Here is a 27,108-nt window from a genome sequence, read left to right as displayed (position 1 = left end):
TTTGTAGAGGCGTCTTGTGTCAAGTATGGCTGGCCATACATCCCCCTCTCAACATTCCTTCTCAAAACCATGATTAAAACATTTTGAAAAAACCAACTGTTTATCAAATTCCAATCGAGAAATCGTTTTTTGATTGTGAAGGATAACCACCTCTTTATCTTGCACTCTAGCGTTAAGCCTTATGAAATTTGGTTATTATTTAAATAAACTTTTATCGACCCGTTAATCTGTTGATGTTGATCTTTCAGTCATAATTTCATTGTACCTCGATTTTAATTCTAAGGACTTTTAAGTACTGTTTAAACAATACGAAAAATACAAAGACAAAACATTGAGATACAAAAATTCTTGTTCACTCAATCAAATTCCTAGTCTAGACTCTAGTGTTCAATTGGTCATTGATGTGTTGTGAGACTTTCCACCAACACACATCGTTATACTGAACACTTAATTGTTTGAATACTCCTAACTTCTACTTCAATTTTGTGGAAATTTCAGAAAAATTGAAAAATACGCCCAACTCAACTAAACCTCTCAATTCCATTTATCAATTCATTCATTCATCCACCCTTTTAAGCCAACTAATATCATCTGTAGAGAGAGAAAAACAAAGTGTTATTTAGAGAGAGAAAATAAATACTGGGCAGATTCACATCTGTAAAAATAAAAACTCTCTAAAAGATTCCAACACTCCCAAATTTCCGCCGAATTTCAATTTGGGTATGTCTTCAAATCTGTGTTTTTATCTTTTTTTTGTCAATTTTATATCAAACCCAATTATGGAAACTTAATTAATAATCCTGATTGATTGATTAATTTTGATCCTTTTGTTTTCTTGGGTTAAAAAGATTTGAACTTTGAAAGATTTAAGGTAAGATGGCAAGAATAAAGCCACAAGCTTTATTGCAGCAAAGCAAGAAGAAGAAGGCACCAAGTAAAATCAGTCTTACAACAATTATTTTGTTCAGTTTGATTGTTTTCATGGTTGTGTTCTTCATTTTCTCCGCATATCGGCATTTTTCTCACAGGTGACTTTCTAATTTGAGTTTAATTTTTAATCTGTTTGTTGCTGTAATTTGGAGAGATTGTACCCTTTTGTTTAATCTTAAATTAGTTTTAGGGATTTTGGATGAATAAAAGAAAGAAACTTAAATTGGGTTGTGAAAGTAGGGTTAGAGTAATTTGGTGTAAAATTGAGATCATATGCTGTTAGTGATTTTGCTATTTTTATGTTTCAATCTGATTGCTGAAACTGGAGCATTTTTTACTGTATAATTAGTGTATACTTTTGATGGGAATTTGATTTGAGTTTGCAAAGGTAGATTTTAGAGAAGCAGCTTGGTTTGCTGTTAGGATTTTTTTTTGTGATTGTTGCTAAATTTTGGAAAAGTTGAGCTCAATTTGTATTTTATATGTGGTATTTGCTAGAGGATTCATGTATAGGACCACCATAGATAAATTCTTGACTCGTGCAGCTAATGGGTTTAAGGCTCTGACATTGTTGTTGATGTGAAAATCTAGTTGATGAATCTAAATTAGAGTTGGCCAAGTTGGGGAGAGCAAGTATGTTTGTTGTTGGGGGAGTTTTGTGATTTTTTAGCTTGATTTTGCATTTTGTCGAGGTCCAAGGCAAGATGATGTGAAGCAAAGTTGTTATCTGGTGGCAATCGAGTTACTTGTCTGGAGCTTCTTGGCTCATCCCCTCTGCCCTCTCGGCGGTGTTTCTTTCCTCCCTCAGACTCTTTCGTGCTTTGATTATGATAGGGAGTTAAATTTTGGAAAACTTCTGTCAGCTTGCATTGCTTGTATGGGTTCTAGTTGATAATTTTCAATTCGAATTCGGCCAAGTGGGTGAGAGCAATTATGTTTGTGGTTGGGGTGAATATGCCGTTCTGCTTTTGGCTCAATTTGGGAGCTTTTCAGCTTGATATGTATCAACAGTTTCTGCTTAGGAGTTTGACTGTGGGTTGCTGTAGACTTGTAGTGCATCAGTATGCTTTAACTCACAAAGCTCAAGATAATTATGAGGATAAATCATAAATTGAGGAATGCTCTTGCTTGTTGACAACATTTGTTTGAATGTCAATCTCTTTCAGGTCTGTGAACTCAGAGGAGCAAGTACGTTTTGGAGGTCGTAAGGTAAAAATGTTAGTATTGCTCAGCTAGTGTTGATCATTGTTTTCGTTGCTAATTAGTCAACTATTAGCCAGCTTTTGTAGATTAAGCCATTAGTTCATTATAGCCTCCTTTGGCAAAATTGCTTTTTACACTAGTTCGAGTTCTGATGAACATTTTCTTCATATGAATTAGGGTCTCAGTGATCTGAAGAATACAGAAGTTCCAAAATATGCGGTATGTATTGTTTTAATTTTTCTAATTAGTATTGTCTTAAGGGAACTAGTCTTGACTCCCTTCCCTTGTTATAAACTCCGTCCCTCTGGAATTAGTTGATGCGTAGACCAACCCTATGAATTTGAAATATAACAATTCCACACAAAGAACCAATTAAATAAGTTGGGTAATTCGTATTCTCTCCCTAGTGAACATATTGAGAATTTCAACCGTATTAGGAAAGGTGACACTTTATCCAGACATCCTAGAGTAGAATATATGACTATCCTGACAGAGGGAGTATCCTTTTGGTGGTTCTCATGTTTCTTTGCCTGGTCTTATTTTAGTCTCAGGAAATGCTGGTTGCTTTTCCCTTAGCTATATTTCTTTTTGTTTTGTGCCAGATCATCCATACTTCAAAAGGTGCCATTGCTGCTGAACTATTCAAGGATGGATCTCCTGAAATCGTTGATGAATTTATTGAGTTATGGTAAGTACATCAGTTTTCGGTTCTGCTGTTTACTCTCATGCTTAAGTAGTTTTTTGAGACAATATGGATTAATGGCTGCCACTTCACTAGTCTAGAGTAATTTTCAATTGTTTGTCTTGTGGCTTCTCTGTTTGTTTCGACTTTTGACTACTTTTACTCCATACAATTGTAAGAGTTCAAACACATAAATTGGTGTTATAAAGTTTAGATATTCAGTATATTCACTTATGGAAATCGGCCTATCTCTGTGTCCATCTTTCTTACCCTGTATTTTGGTCATTTAGTCTGTTAACTCTGTTTACATGTTTGTCTAGCATAAATTCAAAACTCGGCTAGGTAGTCCCATTTTGACTATATTATAAAGGTTTTCAAGCTTACTGCAACCGTGATATGAGACTGTAACAGCCTCAAACCATCTGCATTGCTCGAGTGATTCCGCAACCATTACTGCGAACACGACTGCATCCAATATTTAAAAATATGTTGTATGGTGAATGCTAGAGGATGGTCCTCAGTTATACCAAAGAGAGAGGGGGGAAATAGGGCTTATTTAGAAACTAGGGGAGAGTTTGATACTATATTCTTAATAGCTCTTGAAGGCCCTTGATGATCTTTTGTACATCCTTCTGTTTCAAAATACTTGACTTGCTACACTTCCTTAGAATGGAAATGTCACAATACTTGCTACATACTACTAAGTGAACTTTTTTTATTTTACTCCTAAACTTTCTAAAATACTCTTTACAAGTTGGTAGTCTCCCACTTTTTCCTTTATAATACCCATACTTTTTGCTTAACAAATGTTTTTTTACTCAAAAAGTGGTGGTCCTCACTTTCTTTCTCTACTTTTCTTATAATCTCCCCACTTTCTCTATATAGCAAATATGAAACGGATGAAATATACATAGGTATTCTCATATTTTTATTTAGAAACTACTACTACCCTTGGATGATGTCATGTCTGTGATATCAAGATGATTATCTCAAAGTCTGTCGCTCTAATGATTAAGTGACTAGCCCTGTTCTTTTGGGCTGAATGAACTGAATGGATATAATCTAAAACTGTGAGAGTAAACTATTTGAGCACTCCCTAAAGAACAGGGCCTTAAAAGTGTTGTTCAGAAGTTGTTTGCTGAGTAATGGAAATTTGGCTTTAACTCCCTCTTCCTCCCTTCTCTCCTCTGTCTCTGTGTTTACACTTTACAAACATATGCACGCGCTATCACACACACATTTGGACTTTAATACTTCTCTTTCCTATTTCTAGGGTTGGGGGGAGGAGTGGCAGCAAGGAATTTTTGTTTATACTCCCTCTATCCCATATTTAACTTTCCACTTTCGTTTTTGAGATGTCCTAAGAAACTTTCCGTTTTCATTTCCCTTTCAAGTCAAAGTAATTGTTTCACTCTATCACTTCAATTCTTTCTCTCTATCTTTTGCAACACTTTTTCGTACTTTTTTTTTCTTTTTAGTTTTTTTGATCAGCTTGTCACTTAGAAGTGGGAAGTTAGGTTTGGTACAGAGGGAATGAAGGATTACTAGGTATTGGTGAAGATGCTTATGTGGAACTGGGCCGATCATTTTGATTGCATAGCTACTGTACCTAGGCAGTTATACTTGCCCAAAAGATTCTGTACCAACACCTTGATCTGACAGAACTTACTTTTGCAGTCAGAAAGGGCATTTCAAAGGGATGCAATTCCACCGCGTGATAAAACATTACGTGATACAGGCAGGGGATGTACACAGTATTGGACCTGCTGAAGAATGGACTTCTAAGGGGAAGCAATACAACCAACTTGATATAAGGTCTCCTGGCTTTTAGTCTCTTAAAATTTTGCTTAATTTTTTGGTTGCACATCTATATGCATAATGCTATTATTCTGCAGTGTAAAGCATGAGGCGTTTATGCTTGGAACCTCCAAGACAAAGCACGACAATAAAGGATTCGAGCTTTATATAACAACAGCACCCATTCCCGATCTTAATGAGAAAATAACTGTTTTTGGAAGAGTTATCAAGGGAGAGGAGGTTGTCCAGGTACGATGATACTAATGTTTTTCTGTTGACCAATGTTTTCACGAAAGTGAGGCTTAATGGTTAAAGTGTTTGCCGAGGAAGTCTTAACCTCTATCAGATTAAGTCTAAAACTGATAGTACCATAAACCTTTCTATGGTATTATAAAAACCTTCTGATGGTACTAATCCATTAGAAGGCTTCTTACTTTCTTATTGTGTTCTCTTCACCTAAACAAATAATAATAAGTTTTAGGAAAAATAACTTTGTTTAAGTTCCAATAAGTTTTAACAAGTTATAGAAATAAGTTCCAATAAGCTTAGATAAATTTAGGTCTGCAGAGTTTAGGTGAAGAGAGCGCATCCTTAGCACCAACGATTACCAGTATGCCCTTTTGGTAGAGGTATATCAGCAGTCTCCGGTTTTCGAGCCTTACTACGAATATCACACTATTTATTCAAGGGTATCTTATCAATTTATACTGGCATAAATTAGTTGGATTAGATACCTAGAGTTTTTCATTTGCTAAGGAGTCTTGATTGGCTTTGCATTATCTTCAGGAAATCGAGGAGGTGGACACAGACAACCATTATGTACCTAAATCTGCCATTGGCATTATGGATGTGACCCTTGAACAGAAGTTGTAGACGAAATTTTGGTGTCTGCTTGATTTCAGAACTTCCATTCCTGGAGGTTTTTGATGGCAGAGTTTTACATATGCAAATATTGTGAGTTTCTCAATCATTGTAGTTGTTTTGTTGGAAATTTTCTAGCCCGTTATATTCCTTCCCAACTCTGCTAAAGCGTCCTGAAGTTTCTCCAACACCTCGCAAAGAAGGTGAACGAGTGAGAGAAGAAAAAAAAATGAAAACTGATGATATAGTTCTAGATTTTTGTTTATATTTTGGAATAGCAGTGAGATTACAGTAGTCATAGGAGATCTTTGATAATCAGAAACTTGTCAACTCCATGTTTTTCTTTTTGATATTGTAAGCTTAATGTTTTGTGAAGAGTTAAAAGATTCTGGCTTTGCAACTTGCAAGTTCTTTGTCTGCTGATGTCAAATTCTCCAGCAAACTATGGTTAATGCGTTTCACTGCTAAGTACTTTGCTTGTATGCACTTTGATTGAGATTTACAAGTGCAACGAAATATGATAGTTCAAGGGCGCAGATTATATTGTTAAAAGCCCAACGTATGGAGCACCGTCTTGTGTGCAAGCGCCTGATAAAAGATCAATCTACTCATTGGATAGATTACCCATTTAACGTGAAAATTATTAATGGATACTTTCTCCATATTAGATATATTACATTACTTCTTATAGGTCAAATCTTTTACACTTCGATCATGAATTCTCATTAAAGTCCAAGATTTTGCTCTAACTTGATGGATTGAGAGATATGAAAAGTTAATTTTCAAAAATGTTAAAACCATTATGTGGCGGAGGGAGTATAAATTCATACGTAAGTCGAAACATACGTCTAAATTGCATGTTATATTTTTTTTTATTAGGCAACTTGTATTTTATTTCATGTATTGTTGCACAAGAGGGCCAAGTAATTTGATTAGACTATTGTGAGAAGGTAATAAATTACTACTAGTATTTTGCACCATGATTAAAAAGCTCTATACTTCCAATAATTTAAAATGACTCCATAATCATTGACTAATAACACACCTTTTTTTTTTTATAAAGATAAAACAAATTTTCACCTAAAACGACATCATTTCAATATAGTGTCACACATGGGAAGAAATCTTCTTTTGCTTTAAGAGGACCAAATCATGATTACAACAAGAACATCTAATAAGATTAAGAATTATTTACATAAAATTCATTTCGAGAGTTCATCCTAAATTATTCTCCAAAGTAGGGAAGTTATTTTTCTTAGTGGAGTTTATAAAATGTTTTTTTGGCCTTCCTCAAAAAAATTGTCTTTTTGGCCAATTACAATTCACAATCATGAATATAATGCATGGTGTATATGTACCATTTAATATTGGTAGATGAAGAATTGATCAGTACTTCGAGAATATTGGTTAGTTGTTAAAGTGAACTCATCTTTCCTCTTTTATTAATATAGATCTTCACATGTGTTATGTGTTATACATCACAGCTTCAACATGAATATGTCTATGCCTCTATTTCCTGGATAATGAGAATTCAATTCTTGTTGGGATGAGTAAGAGTTGAGGGGGGAAAACAGTATGAAACTAATGGATTTTTAACAATTGGTTTAATTTAGCATTAGGACGATTCTAATAATGTAAGAGTATACTCCCTCTGTTTTTTTTTATCATTCCTACTTTGACTTTGCACGTTTGCCAATGCACGTTTTAAAACTTAAATATCTTTCATTATATATTAATAAAAATTATAACGATTGAATATTAATAAAGTACTAATTGAGACGAATCAAACAAGACCCCACATGACTATGTTTTTTCTTATAAATTGAGAACATTTGAGAAGATTCTCTCTATGCATAAATAGTGTCAAGATTCTAAGTAAGAAAGATAAAAAAAAACAGAGGGAGTATAACGTTAGGTAAGAAAAAGGGTCCAATTTAAAAAAAATCGAATATGTACAACAAAATACCATACAAAAACCAAACAAGCACGATTCTAAATATATAGTCATGAAAGATAGTTATGGTTATTTATGTAGATTTTTATTTTTTTCGCTTCCTTCGTGATCTTGATCACCTATAGTGCTTTATTTCTTACTTTATTGGTTACTACTTACTACTAATACTAATCCTAATTACAGATTAACGCTACCGGCAAGCTACGTTTCGTTTCGTTTTAAATGAAACAAATGGTTATTATTTTGTGAGATATAAAATATTTATTTATTGCATTTAAAACGAAACGGATGAAGTATTGAACGACTAAAGTCAGAACATATAGAAGTCTTTATACAGATTAAATGAAATGAAAACCAAATTATTACTAGGAGTTCTATCATTATGGTTTATATTTATTCAATTTGTTTGATATGATGAGAACACAAACTCCACATTTATACATCATCATGTCAAATATGCAATGTTGAATTATTCATCCACATTACAACATGACACAAGTTTTACATTACACCACTTTCTTATTTAAAGTTGTTCTACCCAACCACATTCAAATATATATTCCAATATTCAAAACTTCCTATCATTTAATTTACACCACTCGCATCAGGTGGAGCGTATTCACGAGAGTCATGCCTGCATGCAGTGATGAGGGCTTGTCAGTGCGTGAACACACGTGCCGGGATAGCGTGGCGGCAACGGAGCTAAAACTCGTAGCAATCATTGCAATCTTCGTCACAAGTGTCGCCGGAATCTCATCGCCGATGATACTTGCTAAGTCATTGGCCGGAAAACCTATCTACGAAAAGGCTATTATGGTAATTAAATGCTATGCTGCAGGGGTAATATTGTCCACGGCACTTGTCCACATGTTGCCAGACGCCCTTGACGCTCTAAGGGAGTGCGTGGTATCCACGCTCCACCCTTAAGAGGACTTTCCATTCGGCGGACTTTTCACCCTTGTGGGCGCTCTTTTAGCATTGCTAGTTGACCTCACTGCTACCTCCTCCCATGCGGACGTACACTTGCATGGGGTATACGTACCCATTGGTGGTGGACACCACCACGGAATGGTGGAAGAGGGAATGTTTGAAGGGATCTACGACGTAGAAGAGAGAGAAAATGAATTTTTCGTGGAGGAAGTAAGAGAGAAAATGAGACAAAAGATGGTGTCACAAGTTTTAGAAATTGGGATTATATTTCATTCGATAATAATTGAAGTCACTCTAGGGCTGTCTCAAAATATTTGCACCATTAGACCACTTGTGGGTGCTCTAGCTTTTCACCAAATATTTGAGGGTATGGGACTTGGAGGCTGCATTGCTCAGGTATGACCTATAAACCCCCTTAGCCTCCATTTTTTTTTTCCCTTCTACCCAAATTTATAATTAATATGTCCTTTTTCATTGAGTATTAGTGTAAGACCGTCGCCAGAAAGAAATAGTGTAAGATTGTTGTCAAAAATATACTCTAACGCTCAGGGGTGGATACAGTATGGATTTACTCGGTTCATATAAGAGTCCAATAAATTTTGAAATTTTTTTTGCCGTTATACATTTTTAAAAAAAAGATTGATCTTTGCTCCACTTTTATTTTGATTTTTTCAGTTTTTTAGCAACAAAGAACAAAAACTCCATAAATCCATAGTACAATTATAACTCAAAGAATGCAGAAGCAGAAGTATTTCATAGAGGTCCATTAGGCATTATAAGGGTCCATCAATACCACTGAATAATGAAATTACTATTTGACCTATTTAGGCTGTTATTTGGGCCAAGGTTGAGTAGTCGGGCCTTTTGCTTAACTATCAATGATATCATCTATAGATTATACATCAATGAAAAACTTTATCAAAATAATGAAAAAGAATTAGTAAAATGCAAATAGTGCAAGGTCTTGACCAAAATATATCCATACTTTTTCTGTTTCAATTTAGTTCTGATATTTTTACAATCATGGATTTTAAGGCAATTTTTGAAGAGGAGAGAGATAAGAGTAAGAAAATAAAAGGATCCCATGTATTAAGAGATTGTTACAACTAAATTGAAACTTCCTAAAATAAAAGTGTCACAAGAGAAAGTATAAAAAAATAAAAAATATTCAACTTGTATAATAATAGAACAGCACTTCTCACACAATAGTTACACTACTCTATGTCTCTACAAGACATGATGACAAATTGACAAAATACTTCGCTTACAACATATTTAGACCTTAAACTATTCAACTTATTTTTACTTGAAGTATATAAACTAATTTAAACTATTAGACCTTGTTAATTAGTCCTTATCATAACTTATTTGTGAGAGCGTAAAGTTTTGTTTATGCTATTTTCACTCAACTCAACTTATTAGACAATCAGTGGCGGATGCATATTGAATTGTTGATGGGAGTGGGGTCACTTGACCCCACTTGGGGAAAAAGAATATGGAGAAAAAACCTAATTTTTATTGTATAAATGTAGATAGAAGTGTTAATTAGCAGTAGAAGAGACCCCAGTCGACAGTAAAAAAAGGATCCCGACCTACATTAACATTATTGTTTCGGATACTTATGATTAGTGGCCCCAGTTGCATATAATTTCTAAATTCGCCACAGTAGACAATTAAACCTTATTAATTCTTATTAAACCTTTATCTGAAACTTATTTTTTTTTCTAATAATAACTCAAAATAAGGTGAACAAAACGAAACCGTACACTAGCGGGTCCGTTCGACATCATTGTAAGTTTCCAGTTTTTGGTTTTATGAATATAAAAGTTATATGATATAAGGAGAATAATAAACATAAAATTATTCATACTTATACTAAATATATCAAATTCGAAAAGTGACATTTAAAAACTAGAAACTACTTATTCTAATTTCTATATTTTTATTTTTGGTTTTAAAAAAACTGAAAACAGAAAACAATAACGAACTAGTCCGAGCCAGTATACGTAATTTGGAAGAAGTCCATGAAAGAACCCAACAGTACAAAACTTACATCATCATCCTCACACTATCACACTTAAATGTGGAAATCACACACACCAAATCACTTAAAACCCAAAAACAAAATCCAAGTACCAAAAAGAAAAAACCCAACTTTTTAATTTTCCACATCCTCCATAAATAATAACTCTCCTTAGACCCCACCAACAATAAATTCTCCTCCCATTAATTTCATAAATTTCATTTCCACACTAATACTATTCTTATATCTTCATCTTCATCTTCTTCTTCTTCATCGTCTACTACTAACTTATAAATTCCACCACAATCTTTCTCTCTCTCTCCTCACGTGACACAGCATGCCGACGTGCGGTGACGTAGACGAGATGGCACGTGCAGTCACGTGTCGAAACAGCACGTCGGCGTCTCAAATAAAGCTAATATCGACGCTTGTAATCTTCCTTACAAGCGTCGCCGGAATTTCAATTCCCGTCGTTTTAGCAAAATCATTCGCCGGAAAACCAGTGTACGACAAGGCTATTTTGGTAATTAAATGCTACGCAGCAGGGGTAATCTTGTCCACTTCTTTAGTCCACGTTTTACCCGACGCATTCGACGCGCTTGGAGATTGCGTGGTGTCCACGCGCCACCCTTGGAAGGACTTTCCTTTTGCTGGTCTCGTTACGCTTATCGGGGCGTTATTGGCCTTATTAGTGGACCTCGCCGCCAACTCGTCTCACGCGGAGTTACACGCGCGGGGCGGGTATACCCGGCTCGACGAGCCGGGGCATTGCCATGGTGGAAGTGAGGGGAAGGTGGAGATGGTAGTAGTGGTGAGAGAGAATGGCGAGGTGGAGGAGAGAGAAAATAATAAGGTAGCGATTGCAGTAGCGGATAAAGAGAGGGAGACTGCGGAGTTGGAGGAAATGAGAGAGAAAATGAGACAAAGGATGGTGTCACAAGTGTTGGAAATCGGGATTATATTTCATTCTGTGATTATAGGTGTTACTATGGGTATGTCTCAAAATGTTTGTACTATTAGACCACTTGTGGCTGCTCTTTCTTTTCATCAGATTTTTGAAGGTATGGGACTTGGTGGTTGCATTGCTCAGGTATTCTTTTTACTAATATACTATCTCTGTTTCACTATACATGCATCATTTGCTTTTAAAAGATTTTTACTAGATTGTTGCTAATTAATGAACTTAGGTAGTGAGTATATGGTTTTAGGTAGTCAATACTCACTTAGATTGAGTCAGCAAGGTAGTTCATAACTAGATTACACATAGACGGATACTGTTATGAGTGTGGATTCTGATACACGATGACAGAAAACGGCAATATTTTGAAATTTTAAGAAAAGGTACGCGTCTAGGATACATATCTTTTTGGGTACAAGTGCGGGTGAAAATATGTGACCTAGAAGTATCCATGTTACAATGGTTTTTAAAATCTTAAACAATGCTACTTGATTTATCATATCTGAACACTGATTTACTAGGGTTAGCGAATTGGGTAACACTGATTTTATCATCATTGTACTAAACAGTTGTCTTTAAAATCTTTGAGTTGTTGAAAGACATTAAATGATATTTTTTTAAAAGGAAGGAATTCTTTTTATTAATAATAAAATATGAAGTGTGAGTTATACGAGATTTTGGTAGCCACAATAATTTAGTGATGATAACATATGACAAGTCCACTAATTTACTGTTTATTGATGGGAGTATATGACTGGAGTCAATTTTAGGATGCTGATAGAGTGATAGTGGACAGACTTGTCACTTTGTCACTAGACTAGTTTTAAAGTTCTAAGCTTGAAGTGCCGTGATTCATACTATCACTTAGTTAGTTACTTTGACGAGAAATAGGGCATCATCTTTTTGTTTTTGTGGGACTAGAACAAAGATAATGTGTAGCTTAATTAGGAAACAATGGAAAAGTAATTGCTACTACATCCATTGATTTAAAGTAAAATGCTAAAGTTACAGCTTTCTAGATTAAGTGTTTCAGGATGAGTTAGGTTACGCTTCGATTAATTCTCTTAAGTTTCGTTTTCTTTAGACGTGTATTTTTTTTGGGGGGACCCTTTGGTAAGAAGAAGGACACTACTGGACCAGCACCTCGCTCAAGTCAGTCAGTCCAGCTACGCAAGTCAACGCTTGAGAGTAGGGGATGTAAGGGAATCTCTACTTTCAAGCATAAGTAGGTAGTAGGGTTCGAACTTATGACATTCAAGTCATAAGGTGAGTTCCCCACCACCTCCACCAAGCAAGCTTGGTTTTCTTTAGACGTGTATACAATGTAATTGACGTGCTTTAACTAGTGGATGTCGAGTTAGCTTGTGAAGTAGTCTTGTAGAGATAGTACTCAAGATATAGAATCGGATTTCTGTATATGTCAGTTCCTTGGCAGTTGCCTAAACTTGGTGGTTTCAATCCGAATTTATTTTTCTTGAACTTCATTGCTTAAAGGTAAGTAGAAGAAAGCCTTAATCATCATTTTGCAACTCACACATCTTTGATCTGTAGCCCTTTCTTTTGCAAGACAAATAAGAACTAGTCCAGGTTATGTTGGTTATTTGTGAGAGTATATATACTTCCTTTGTTTCGTTCTAAATGCAACAAATGGATATTATTTGTGAGATATAAAATATTCACTTGTTGCATTTAAAACAAAACGGAGGAAGTAGTAGATTTACCAGGCGAGTGACTAAAATCTTAATGCTATTTACCAGGCGGGTTTCAGCTTCAAGACAACCGCCTACATGTGCTTCATGTTTTCAGTGACAACGCCGGTTGGTATAATTTTGGGGATGATAATTTTCGCAGTAACAGGGTACGATGATAGCAGCGCTAACGCGTTAATTTCTGAAGGTCTGTTAGGCTCTCTATCATCAGGTATACTCATATACATGGCTCTAGTAGATCTCATATCTGCAGATTTCTTCCACAACAAGATGATGAGCTCAGAGGCGAAGATGAAGAAGGGTTGTTATATTGCTCTTGTTCTTGGTTCTGCATCTATGTCAATACTTGCCCTTTGGGCTTGAAATGTTTGTACATAAACTGTAACTTATGAAGAAGGGTTGTTATATTGATCTCATTAATTAGTGGTGCTCGTAAATTATACTACTACTTTCGTCTAAATTTAGTTGTCACGTTCTCATTTCAAATTACACTATTAACGTGACAATTAACTCCAGATGAAGAATTATGTTGTATTGGTTTTGATGGAATTGTCACCATGTGTGTGTATCTCAAGCCCACCAACCCAAAAAATTACACATTGCTACTCTTATATGGGTGTAATGTTCTTCCACTTTTTCAGGAAAATGTACACCATTACCTGCTTAATAATAATAATAATTCTCCAGATACTATACTCTTGTTTGTGATTATAGCAACAATATACTCTCCATAAACTATACTATACTTATGTTCCTGATTATAGTCACATTATCTCAACTCCTCTTAACTAAGCATTCATTAGTGTTTCATGAAGTGGTTGATGAACATGGCAGAAAGGTTTTGTATTTTAAATCTAGCCATGTCCGTAGCATATGCCATAATGTAGCAGTAATTAAGCCCCTTAAGAAGGGCATGCTTCAAGCATCTATATTCCATAACAGTTATGGTTGGTAGCTCTGTTACCCGATTTGCTGAATCCCATGTGAACTGAGATCCAGAAAAGCCGAACTGGTACATACAATACTACAGTTTCGAGCTAATTTTACGAAACTATGTAGCAACTAGCGAATCGTGTTCTCATCCTATTCTCGTACCACGAATTTGGTGACACTAGTTGATGACATGTCATTATAACTAGCGTACCTCAAATCCCAACCTCCCACACTCCTTTCAGAGGTTAAACAACAGCACGCCAATTTGTTAATTTCAAGGGTATACTGTTATAGATGGCTCTACCTTCAGGTATACTGACATACTGCTATAGATGGCTCTGACGTTATCGAGATTCTAGGTTAGTTATGGTTGCTTTAAAGCTTGTATATTCTCAAATCTCAACACTAGATAACCTAGTAATCTTGACAGTAAGTGTCCAAAGATAGCTAAGCAGATGGAAGTTTAATGTAGTTCTACTTGTGCAAAAGTCTTCTGCACCCCGACAGTGCTTTCATCCAGCTTTAATAGAAACAACCTTGTCACGGCTTCTTGAAGAAACTTAGCCTTATCCTTATATATCAACATCACACATTCACATGCAGTTCTATCCAAGAAATAGAGATTCTTAGAGGTTTGAACGTACAAACTATAGGGTTTCAAAACACAAATGAAACCCAGCTCTAGGTTACGGTATGTCATGTGCATCATCGTTGGCCTTCTTGGATACATTACAGGAATTACCGGCCTAACAGAGCATATGAGAAAAGGAATCCGTATCTTGGTAAGTTGGTATGCATGTTGAACTTTTGTAGGATTATATATAGTTTGCTTTCGCCTTCAAGATAGAAAAAAGCAACAGAAAAGCAAGGCTCAATGATACACACCATAAACTTAAAACCCATTAGTAATCATCATTCATCAACATTCATAATGTACAAGTCTTAGAAAAGCTACCGGTCTGATTAAAATTAGAGGGAAAGAATTCCACTACATCAACTAATAAAAGTAAACTTCCCAACAAGATGAAGTTTTTTTACTATCTAAAACTCCTAGCTCAATTAGGGCATACCTTCTCAAGCAGTTCCTCATGCTCGGTTCCAATATCTATTCCACCTTGCACCATCCTGTGACGCATTTCAGGCGCTGTTTTCCCAGCAGCTGCATAGGTCCGAAGTAACCTCAAGTAGAGCATTGATAGGAGAGGCTGAACTTTCTCTAACATTTGGCAAACTTGTTCAGCACCCTCAACATCCTTCTCTTCTATAAAGTACTCAAATAAATCATCAAGCTTCCCTGCATTACGATGCCAAGGCCATTGGTTAGCCAGCGCCACTTCTAAATGCTTTAAAGCAGATTCAATCTGGCGTTTTCGCAAGAAGTACTTCATGAAAGATAGATGGGCAGCCCATATATTTTGTCCAGCTCTATCTGTAGCATCCTTTAGCAGCAGCTCAGCCTCATTAAACATGTCATGCCTAAGGTAAGCACCCATAACAACAGCTGGTAACCTCACATCATAAGTCTTATACTTAGATCTCCATGTTTCAATGTGGTATTTGAGAAGCTCAATATTGTCCAGCTTTGACAGGGCATTAAGTATAGTTAAGTAGCTTGTGTTGTTACAAGCTTTAAATTTGGACCTTAACTTATCCCATGCCCGGACAACAGACTTTAAATCACCTATGCTGGCATACGAGGAAATTAGGATATGATAAGTAATACGTTCAGGATACACTGAAGAATCCAAAATTTCCTCTATCTTTTTTAAGAATGGTTTAGCTTTCTCATACTGTTCAGTTTTGATATATGCTGAGGCAAAGTTGCTATATATACCCCAGACGTCTTTAAGTGACTTGCATTTTTTATACTCCTCCATAACTTGTTCTAAACCCTCGAGATTATTAAGACATGCATAGCTCTGAACCCACACTTGGTAGGAGACAGTGCCTAGAGAGATATTTCTCCGCTTCATCTCCTCTATAAGATGAGGCACTTTCTCTGGTTGATCTACTTTCATATAGAGACACATAAGATTGGTGAAGGCAATCTCGTTGGATGCGTACCCCATCTCATCCATCTTTCCAAAAAGAGCCAATGCTTCTTCAATCATATTTTCAGAGCAATAGCAATTTAAAAGAGCTCCATATGTGGAGTTGTTTTTGGCAACAGGAGGAAGACTATCAAAGTACTTCTCTACTTCATGAATACCCTTAACTTTACATAGTATACTTATACGCAACGGATATTCCGAAAAATCAATTTCCCTTTTCTCCATCCATTCCATGATCTGTATGAAGCAATAACACAAGGTTCAATACTATATTATCAAAATGGACAATATTCTCCTACAACCATCACTAAAATCTGAAGGATCCATAGATAATCATGCAATGCAATCCCCTACAACATGAACATGAATACATAGCAATACAAAATGCTCACAAATCAACAAAATAGCAAAACCATCATCCAATGTGACACACACACACACACACACACTAAATAAACACTTCAATTACTCAATCAAATTCAACATCATAATAAAAAAAAGTCTCAGCAATTTTAAGGCTAAATTGTGAAAACCCACAAAAATTCAACATCATAATAAAAGAGTCTCAGCAATTTTAAGGCTAAATTGTGAAAACCCACAAAATTTTCTTCATTACCCATATCAAAAATCTAACAATCTTAATCTAATTAAGAGAAAAACAAATCTGGGCAGATGCTAAATCATTAAATTACAATTCTTTATCTTCTTAGAGAAAAAACGAAGTATAATAGAAATGGAGTGAATGAGCTAAGTTACCTCAAAGCAATGGTGGTGGCGGCCATATTTACGGAGCTTCTTTATGCAATGAACAATATCATGGCTTTCCAAAAGATTGCTGTCAAACTTATCTAAAACGTCGGAAATTTTGCCGCCGCCGGTGACCCACATTTGTGATAGTTTTTCGTAAAGTCTGTGCTTGTTGAATTTCTGGGGAATTTTGGGTGCTTTTTCGGCAGTTGAGAGACGCCGGAAAAGATGAGAAGCGCCGGAAATCAGATGGGTGTTGATGTTTGAGAGCTTCGTTTTGCATAGCAGCGCAATCATTTTTCTGAGAAAGGCTTATGTTTGAGGAGAGTGGTGATTCGCCTTAGTCGATAGTAAATATATACTACCTCCGTTTCTTAATAAGTGCAACATTTCCCTTATTTGGAATAGTCACAATAAGTGCAACCAAGCTCAAAATAGTAAAAAACGTTCAATATTATTACAAATATGCCACCAAAAAGCAAGAGGGGACCACAACTTTTTTGTTTTATCACTTGAATTACTCTACTTTATTGTGGTCCCAATTTTCTCTCTCTACATTCTTTGGTATTCCCCCACTTTCTCTATGTTGCACTTATTAAGAAACGGAGGAAGTACTTAAATTGCATAATTGCATTTATCTAAATCCTTGTTTTTTATTAAAAAATAATAATGAAACTAGTTTTGAAGCCCGTGCGTTGCACGGGCTGTTTTTTATATTTTTTTGTTAACATTATTGATTTTGTGTTACTAACGCACGGGCTGTTTTTTATATTTTTTTGTTAACATTATTGATTTTGTGTTACTGTAAAATGAGATTTTTTCAACACGATTTTATTTCAAAAAAACAACCATAATTGTCAATATTACCTTTACTTTATGTTAATAAAATCATCATTAATTATTCATCAAACTGCCTCATAAAGTTGTGCTTACTTTATTAAGGATTTACTTATCCCCTACACTTGTTAATTAAAGGAGTACCTCTATGCAAAACTACACATTTTTTTTTTCATTTTCTTAAAATCATGCCCAAATCCATTATTATAGTAGAAAAAGAATTGATAAAATATTTGTCATTATACCTTTATTTTTAGATTATCTTTAATATCTTTAATTATCTATTAATAAATTTTATAAAAAGTTGATATAAAGTTAGTATTGCAATGGTTGCTTCCATCTCTATTGAAGGCATGTTGACCGGTATTGTCAACTAACATATCAGTATATCACTATAATTTATATGTGAATCATAGTCGTAGAGTAAATATACAATATAGTAGTACTTATAATAGATTCCTAGTTATAATAGATCCCTAAAAGATTTTTTTTTTTGGTTTTTGTCATAGTTGTAGAGTGAATAAACTCTTATCTCTCAAACTCTAAATTTTATTATCTCTCAAACTCTAAATTTTATTATATCTTAATTAATTAGATGACGTGGTAATCTTAGGTGGCGCGCTCTATGTTCCCGAAAAGTTCCTCTTTTATATATATATATTGATTGAGAAACTATCTAGAAGTTGAATAAAATTACCATGTAATTTGACCTTGTTTTTCTTTATAAAATAAATTGGTAAAGGTAAGTTTTATTGTTTTTCGGTATTGTAAATTTAATATCAACACCAAATCTTTTCCTGATATTATGTAATTCTGTGTTTTGACACTTTATATTTGGTGGGAAAGAAGATTCATATTCACAAAAGAGTATTTTCAATTTGTTTTCAAAACTTTTTGTCACCTTATGATGAAAATAGGGTTAATATGAAAATACCAGATATATCCAATCTTAGTTGGCCTTTCAAATTAAACTTCCTCGAGGGAGGACTATTTGTCCTTTTCATCAAGAAATGGACGACTCTTGAATGATCTTTTGTATGGTTACGCTTGAGATGAAAATATTGTTTAGTTTAAGATACGAGATTTTCATATCTGGGCACAATGGAATGTTTAACCTACTTGCGCTCAAATTTTCGATTAAAAGACTTAAGAGCACACAGAAAAAAGAAGGTAACACTCTTTTCATAGTCCTTTTTGCTTTATATATATCTTTCGTGATGTAGGGAGCAGCTTGATTGTCACAGTGCACCAGAGTTCTTCCCACTAACTTCATGCCTAGGTCTTTTAATAGTTGTTTTAGCCACATTACTTCACAAATGGCAAGTGCCATGGACCTATACTCAGCCGCACCAGAGTGCTTCCCACTAACTTCATGCCCTAGACTGCTAATCTGGGCGGCGCCAACGCCGAGAGTGAGGAAATCGGGAATGGGGAAGGGAGGGGGTAGGCTCACCGGCGCCGGAGTGAGGGAGGGGGTTTGGCATTGGGTGGGGGGAATGGAAGGAGAGATAAAATTGGGGAGAAAGAGAGGGAAAACTTAACGGCGTTAGGGTTCCGTCCATAGTAAAAGTATCTTGAGCCCAAACACAAACCTCGAGGATATATGAGGAATTCCCCAAATGCGGGGATATATTGGGAAATACGCCAAACCTCAGAGATACCTGAGGACATTTTCCATTTTTAATTAGGAAAGATAATTGGCCCGAAGATCTAGCCTGTAACGTAAACCAGCTAAGAGGCTGGGTACAAGACTAAACAACCCATAAGTACATTATCCAACATATTATTGGGATCAGGATTTGAACCCTGTGCAATGCTCTGTAATTCGGGTGTAGTTTTTGTTAAAGGTGGCAAACGGGTCATACGGATCGGGTTATACTTATGTCGGTTTTATGTTCGGGTCCGATCTGGCATGGGTCCATGCGATTTCGAGTCGCTGGCTCATTCTTCAACAGGTAGTCAGGCATGTGGTCAGAGACACACCTCTCCCAAGCACCCATCCCACTGCTTGAGAGCTTACAGCAATTAATTTCGCTACAGCACCCGCTGCTCTAGCTAATTTTCCACTATTTCCAAGTATGATTTCTATGTTACGTATGGTCGTACCTAAGGGCATATCGGTCAAAGGTAGGATAGTAATACAATTCAATCCACTCTTTATAGACAAACTTAAAATTTACGAGCCCAGATAAAATTGATTTTAAGTTATGATATAACATGTTACACACAATACGGTTTGTTTACCCCGCTAAAATTCGTTTATACTTTTGCATGACTGTTATCTATTGTCAAAATATACAAGGCCAGCAAAGCAAAGACAGTCCTTTCATTTGTCAATTTCCCTCTATTTTTCTTTTTTTTTCTTATCACAAGCAAACTTGGTGTAATTGCTGCAATTATGCAAAACCTTTCTCATCCCCTCCATTGTCAACTTCCTCCATCCCACTCTCTCTCCTCAAATCAATACCCACATATCAAATCTTACTCTAAAATCCAAAAATTTCGCCTTTTATGTTCTTCATCATCTCCATCTAAATTGGTACATGTTTAACCTCCCCAATACTCAATTAATTCAATAGATTATACTCTTTTTATGTCAATTTTTTTTTCTTGGGCAGGTTAAAGATGAAAAATTGGGGACTATATCAGAATACAAGCCCAATTGGCTGGATGATTTCTTTCAAAATTCATTTAGGAAGAAATTGGTGGAGGTAAGATTCACTCAAATTTTATACTTCATTCGATTCGTTTTAAATGCAACAAAGTTTATTATTTGTGAGATGTAAAATATTTATTTGTTGTATTTAAAATAAAACTAAGTGTTAATACTTGTACAGAATTTATTTTAGTTTTGATGAAAATTGTTGGTGTAAATACTCATAAAATTGTGGGTGTGATGAATAATAGGAGGTTGGATGGGATTCAGAGAAGGCAGGCTATGATGGGATGATGGAACTTGTAAATGGTCTCATGATTGGCAGAACTACTCAGCAAACCAATCAGGCTGCGGTATGCATTGCTTTTTTTCGCATTTTTTATTTTACACTCGAGTGTACCATATATATATATTAATATTACACTAGTCAAGTAGTCAAGAAATTAAATGAAACAAATGGAGAAATAGTAATACTATATCTTTCCTTTGTCGATCTCAAAATACAGTTTCAAACAAATAAGATAAATTTATTAGAATATATCTTAAGATAAATTTATTAGAATATCAACCTGAGTCATTTCCTAAATGGTTGAGAGTCTTAGTTGATTTTTGACAATTTAGAATTTTGGAGCAAAAGATAGAGTTTCGGATCAGTTTTAGAGTTTTGACTAGTCAAATACTCTAAAAGGAGTGTCTAATAAAGGAGAGTTTAATAGAGAGTTTTGGAATAAAAACTCTGAAAATGAAAAAACACTCTTAATAGGAGCTTTTTTATTGGAGGATCAGGTAAAAATATATTTAATATTTTTTTTGCCTCTAATAATAATACTACACATAAGTATTGAAATGTCTACAAAAGTCATTTAATGCAAACAAATGCAAATAAGCTTTTAGCAATCAATTAAGTGTTACCGAACACATTTAATAAAAAAATTTGTCAAATTAACAGTTAAATTTATCAAACAAAAAGTCAAAAATCTAACTACTAAACTCTATTTGTCAAACAGGGCCTTAGTCTCATAAACTAGCAAGAACAAATTTCTTTGTTTTGCTTTTGTCTTTTTCAAAATTAGTAAGCAAAACATGAAAAAAAAAAAAAAAAAACGCCGTCTGTGGGGATCGAACCCACGACCACGTGGTTAAAAGCCACGCGCTCTACCACTGAGCTAAGACGGCAAGGCGATGTCAAATAACCTTCGTTAAGCTATTTGCTAAGTAGGAAGGAATCACAACCGCAAGATGCCCGAAATTGTTTTCTGAGTTAATTATCACCAAAATCCAAGCATCAACATCAATATAAGATCTTGATAATTTTTGTTCTAATACTAGCTAATAGCTATATGCCACATGTCCAACATCGCCCCTGACTAAGCTAGTGTTTTTCATCTTACCAACTTTACTATTCTCTTTGTCTCAAAATATAGTTCTCATTTCTCTTTTTTCACGGTAATTTATGCAAGTAAAATGTAAGAGATATAGTAAAGATTTTTTATTTATTTAAATAAATGTTGTATGGAAAAAGATAATGATTTTTGGTTGATTAAGCAAAGGAAAAAAAAATCAAGAAGCAAATAAATGATGGGACACGGTTTTTCTAGACAAATTACGGAAAAATGTGGAAATAAATGTGGAAAAGGGAACTATATTTTGGAACACCCAAAATGGAAATGAGAACTATATTTTGGAACATCCAAAATGAAAATGAGAACTATATTTTGGAACGGATGGAGTAATATTTTTTTTATTTTATCAAATATTTATAAACATAAAACCTATTTATTCTTTGATTATGATCATATAGGTAGGAATACTCAAATCTCTATTTCCTCCATTTTTGCTGGAGCTTTATCGAATGCTTATAACCCCAATTGGAGGGGGTAGAATTGCTGCTATGATGGTTGGTACGTGATTTTATGTAATGCATGCATGCTTAATTATCACTGGAATATAACTTGCATGATTATTATTTCTTATTTGTGTATTGTACAAGAAGCTAGGGTAACGGTATTCACTTGTCAATGGCTCATGGGACCATGCTCGATTAACTCCATTAAACTTCCGGATGGATCCTCATGCCAAAGCGGGGTAGGTTTTCCTTGTTTTTTCAAGGTCTCCGAGGCGCATTTTGACTATTAACATCTTTTATTATGTATTAGTTTTATAATCAAACAAATGATTATTTGACAATACACATTGAAATAAACGGAACTAAATCACTAATAACAAGATCGCACATGAAAGGAAGTTTATATTTATATCTTTGAGAGATCGTGTTCAAAGGTTTTAGTACATTGACCGTAATGGAATTGGCTTTCAGCAACGCATCAAACGCACTAAGAAGTGCTCCGCTTGCCTGTGTCGCTGCACCCTGTAGCTACGCTTTATTTCTGCGTCGGTATAGCTAGGATAAATGCGTAGATTTGTGTCTAGTAGACTGTAGTACTGAAGAAATTTGTTAATAATACTCCTGTCATATTAAAGTAGTAGATTAACTACTGTTTATGCTGTATGATTTGCCATTTTTGTAGGTTTTGGTAGAGAGATGCAAGTACTTGGAAGAAAGCAAATGTGTGGGAATTTGTGTTAATACATGTAAACTTCCAACTCAGGTGAGTGAAAAAAGTAGGAAAAAATTAAAGTAGACAACTTAAATTTGTGTTGTTGTGTATCAAATTTATCATCTAACAAACAACTCTTTTCTTATGTTTTTTGGTGTCTTAGACTTTCTTTAAGAACCATATGGGAATTCCACTACTAATGGAACCAAATTTCAGTGACTATAGTTGTCAGGTAAACACCCTATATTCTGAGAAAGGTTTGGTAACCAACGGTTTGAGTCCAAAAAAGACTCAAACACCCAAAATAAAACACAATGGTACCATTATAACCTGACATTGGTATCAAATTGTTATCAGGACTGGTACCAAGGTATCAATATTTTCGGAGAATGGTACCATTATAACCTAGCATTGGTACTAAGCAAATGTCAGCCACACGCACGTGAAATCTTCCAACGCATAAAATGACCAAATTACCCCCGTTTGAGTCCCCTAAGAGACTCAAACATTTGAGTCCCCTAAGAGACTCAAACGGTTGGTTGCCAAGACAAGTTCTTATATTCTCCTTTCATGCATTTTTCTTTGTTCACCTGACATTTTTTTCATGGTCCCTAATTAACATTTTTTACCTTTAATATTTTTAAATTTTTTTATTAAATATTATGATAATTTAATAATATAATAACACATGTTGAAACAAATACAAAATGATCTCACATGCGAAAGTTGTAATTAATAAAGTTACGGAAAATTCTCTAAGTTTGTAACACCATATAGAAGTACGTGCAGTGTTGCATGTATATACGGTAAAAAAAGCGACAAGATTTCTCTTATTAGACTCAATGATATCCTTTCACAAAATTTTTGAATCATTAAGAATTATACGAATTGCAGAGTACACATAGAATGAAATTTGATCGTCCTTATATTTTAAAACAAATTGATTTCACTTTTATCATGAAAAATTGAGTAAAGAAGGAAATTGCTTTGACACGGTGCTTCATATCAAAACTAGAATGCGAGAAAGGAAAAATATGCAAAAAAATTGAGAATTATTGTTTTTAATAGCTTAGGTATCATCATTGGAAGTGTGATATTTTTTTCTCCTAAAATGTACTTCATGTAGTATTATATTTCATAACAAAAATTATTAAAAGAGACGGTCTAATTTTAATGTAAAAGTAAACTTAGTTACTAAATAGATTAAATTAGTCATCGAAAGAAATTAATTAACCTAGTTACTATTGGGCTGATTCTTTTTTTAATATTAGGCTTACGGCTTACCATTGCCTAATTTTAGTTTAAAAAGTAGACAATATCTTACAAGATAAACTTATTTCATAATGCACGCTTGTGTTAAATTGCATTGCAGATAATGTGTTTGTTTTAACTGGATTTTCATACAAATAAGGAATGAATATATTTATTGATGCATGGTATTTTATTTTTGACGAATCTATTAAATATGACAGTTCAATTTTGGGATTCCCCCTCCTCTACCAGAAAATGATAATGCCTTGAAAGAGCCATGTTTGGATGGCTGCCCATATGCTTCTCGAGGTGGATCAAAAGCTATTGGTAGAATGTCAAATGCCAAACAATGCCCTAGATCATGAGGTTTCAATGTGATGTAATCCTCGAGGCTCTCTTCTTCTTCTTTCATCTATATCTATACTAATATATTAAAAGCCGTCACTAAGCAAAAAACTACGTCACGTGGCACTATCTATTCCTTAGAAATTAGAATGTTTACTTTATGTAACCACGCAAACAATGAAAAAGAAATAGAAAATGTATTTTATAAGATTTTATGTAACCACGCATACAATGAAAAAAAAAAGAAATAGAAAATGCATTTTATAAGATTTGATCCCATGACCTCAAACTTATAAATTAAAATATTAACCCCCCAAAACTAAGTAATATTTGATTTTACATTTATAAATGAATATTATAATTACGCAAGGCATAACCTAAACCTAAAAACTAGTTCTTATGCTAAAAGTTGGTTGGATTATTTTTATTTTTATTTTTCCCTCTTTCTTTGTGGTAGCATATGTTAAACTTAAACCCTTTCTTTTTACTCGCATCTAGTGTGATAAGAAAGCGCTCTTAGTTCAGCTCAGTAGAACGATTGTTAAAATTTTACACTTGAGATTAGTTTGTACTAAGACTTTAACCAAAGTCATATTTAAGGCTATGATATAGTCCCTATATTCCATTTTGATCAATTGCAAATAAGAGGAGAAATCATATGTAGTTAATTAATACCTTGCCCACCAAGTTGTAATCTGTAGAATTTTTTATATATGCTGAATTCTAGTTCAATTGAAAAGTCAAAGAAATAATGAAGATAGAAAATTATGCAAGATGACTTTGGATGCCCCTATTGTGATACACATAATCGTATAATTTATACATTCCTTAGAAATTTGGATGCCTAGTGTGACATACTCATCATTACTCATTATTATAATTAAGTGTATATTAAGTAGAGTTAATTTCATAGGTTTTAGCATGGTTAGCAAGATATGGATGAAATCAACCAAATCTCTCATAATTACCACCATTTATAGTATAAAGTAAAGTTTGATCTTGCGACATCAATATTGAAAACTTCTAAATAACGGTTTGATAAAATCTTATGGTTCTCATGTCAAAACAAATTTAATAATATTTTTTATTCAGTAATTAATTAGTCCAAACAGTGTGAGCTCTCATAAGTTCGGGGTAAGAAGGGGGATTCCAAACCATAGGGAGACTTTTAAAAATTGAAAAATTGGAGATCTATACCCGAAAGCAAATATTTGCATAAACTCCTCAAATTGGAGCTGATCAAAGTCAAACACCCAACCTTAAGGTTTGAAGGTGGAAGCTCCAACCATTAGGCTCTCACGATGACTTCACAAATGATACAAACATAATTGTTGCAATTTTATTGACAATTCTTCTGATGAAGTAGAGCTGATTAAACAATCCCGACTCGATTCTTTCCCGGGCTTGGGTTGAATTTTTTGTCTGATTTTGGGCCCGACCTTTTTTTTTTTTTTTTTTTTGTCTTTGTGACGAAATTTGGACAAGCCAAAATGATTTAGTCTAAATTTCGATCCGGCCCGATTTTGGCCCAAAATAGCGTGTTTTGGACTCAAAAACTTGGCCTGAATTTTGGCTCGCCTGACTAATGGACAAACTTTTTTTAGGGGTGTCTCACTCTAAACCCAAGTCGGTCCGTTATTTGATCAGCTCTATGGTGAAACTATAAATCGCGTTTTACACTACAACTCAAGAAATTACTCGAACCTTAATTAGACAGTACAAAGTATAAGATATTAAGAGAGGGTGATTCAAACCTGTATTCACGGCACCTCAATGTTAACCAGTAGACCAATACATTCTTGGTTGAAATCAGACAAACCTTAATTAGACAATACAAAGTATAAGAAAAGGGGATTCAAACATGTATTCACAACACCTTTATGTTAACCAGGAAACCAATACATTCTTGGTTGAAATCAAACAATATAGGCCTTATAACAAAACCATAAACAACGTTGCACATAATTTTAATAACATACGTCAAAAAATTACTCGAAGCTAATTATTATGACTAAATTAGTAAATACTAGGGAATTGACAAGCTAGTATGCTTATGCTAGGCCTCGTCACCTTGGTGTGCAAGGAAACACATAACGTTGTTCTTTTCCTTCAAAAACATTAATGACTTATTCTTTTAATTCTAATGTACATTAAAAATTATAATACAAAATTCAGTGATACATAAGTAGGGTTTTAGTGGTTCGCCGCCTCTATGTCCAACAAATTTATAATTTATTTAGAATAAAATAAATAAAAAATATATATTAAAATCGTAAAAAAAAAAAAAAAATCCTATAAATACCAAATTTCTCCTCCATATATCATCACACTTCACATCTGAATGTTTACGCTAACTTAAATCTCTTTTTCTCTCTCCTCCTCCAATATGGAAACCTAAATCTCTCTCTAAAATCTTCCTCCACCATCACCATGTCATAGCATTCAATCTTCAATCATTCCAGAAATCTACGCAAATTTGAATTCAACCATGAAACTATTGCACGAAAACACTCTTTACGAATTCACCGTCGCTCAAAGCGAAGCGACACTGTCATCATCAACAAGTGTCGAAGAATTCCAGATTGAATTCAAATACCGGAAATTCAAGCTACAATCACCAATATCACCATCATCATCATCTCCAGATTTCGAACAAGACAAATCAATATGTTTTCCTCGTAAT

The 27,108-nt window shown here is 34.5% G+C and overlaps 4 protein-coding genes, 1 non-coding gene and 1 pseudogene across 5 annotated transcripts; 4 read left to right on the top strand and 2 right to left on the bottom strand.

The window, feature by feature from the left end:
* The first annotated feature begins 459 nt into the window (after positions 1-459).
* LOC104894783 (peptidyl-prolyl cis-trans isomerase CYP21-4) lies at positions 460-6,009 on the top strand. Its single transcript, XM_010681102.4, has 8 exons — positions 460-720; positions 849-1,028; positions 2,097-2,139; positions 2,311-2,352; positions 2,736-2,821; positions 4,493-4,630; positions 4,711-4,861; positions 5,399-6,009. The coding sequence occupies exons 2-8, from the start codon at positions 877-879 to the stop codon at positions 5,483-5,485; spliced, it is 699 nt and encodes a 232-aa protein (XP_010679404.1). The 5' UTR covers positions 460-720; positions 849-876; the 3' UTR covers positions 5,486-6,009.
* Positions 6,010-7,944: 1,935 nt separating this feature from the next.
* Positions 7,945-9,550, top strand: LOC104894852 (zinc transporter 6-like; annotated as a pseudogene).
* An 867-nt stretch (positions 9,551-10,417) lies between these two features.
* On the top strand, positions 10,418-13,463 carry LOC104894782 (zinc transporter 6, chloroplastic). The gene is made up of 2 exons (XM_010681101.4): positions 10,418-11,470; positions 13,096-13,463. The coding sequence occupies exons 1-2, from the start codon at positions 10,718-10,720 to the stop codon at positions 13,408-13,410; spliced, it is 1,068 nt and encodes a 355-aa protein (XP_010679403.1). The 5' UTR covers positions 10,418-10,717; the 3' UTR covers positions 13,411-13,463.
* A 1,404-nt stretch (positions 13,464-14,867) lies between these two features.
* On the bottom strand, positions 14,868-17,123 carry LOC104894781 (pentatricopeptide repeat-containing protein At4g01990, mitochondrial). Its single transcript, XM_010681100.3, has 2 exons — positions 16,788-17,123; positions 14,868-16,268 (listed from the first exon to the last, which is right to left on the bottom strand). The coding sequence occupies exons 1-2, from the start codon at positions 17,073-17,075 to the stop codon at positions 15,036-15,038; spliced, it is 1,521 nt and encodes a 506-aa protein (XP_010679402.1). The 5' UTR covers positions 17,076-17,123; the 3' UTR covers positions 14,868-15,035.
* A 2,791-nt stretch (positions 17,124-19,914) lies between these two features.
* On the top strand, positions 19,915-26,695 carry LOC104894780 (beta-carotene isomerase D27, chloroplastic). The gene is made up of 8 exons (XM_057395317.1): positions 19,915-20,154; positions 20,234-20,326; positions 20,523-20,624; positions 22,073-22,172; positions 22,265-22,356; positions 22,800-22,880; positions 22,993-23,061; positions 24,302-26,695. Exons 1-8 carry the CDS (start codon positions 20,014-20,016, stop codon positions 24,443-24,445), a joined length of 822 nt encoding a protein of 273 aa, XP_057251300.1. The 5' UTR covers positions 19,915-20,013; the 3' UTR covers positions 24,446-26,695.
* On the bottom strand, positions 21,376-21,447 carry TRNAK-UUU (transfer RNA lysine (anticodon UUU)). The gene has a single exon. It is a non-coding gene; the product is annotated as a tRNA-Lys (tRNA).
* Positions 26,696-27,108: the final 413 nt, after the last annotated feature.

This window comes from Beta vulgaris, chromosome 5, assembly GCF_026745355.1.
Source record: "Beta vulgaris subsp. vulgaris cultivar EL10 chromosome 5, EL10.2, whole genome shotgun sequence".
In the NCBI taxonomy this organism is placed as follows: domain Eukaryota; kingdom Viridiplantae; phylum Streptophyta; class Magnoliopsida; order Caryophyllales; family Amaranthaceae; genus Beta; species Beta vulgaris.
Note: the sequence above shows the minus strand (reverse complement) of the source record. Positions and strands in the feature narration are given on the sequence as shown.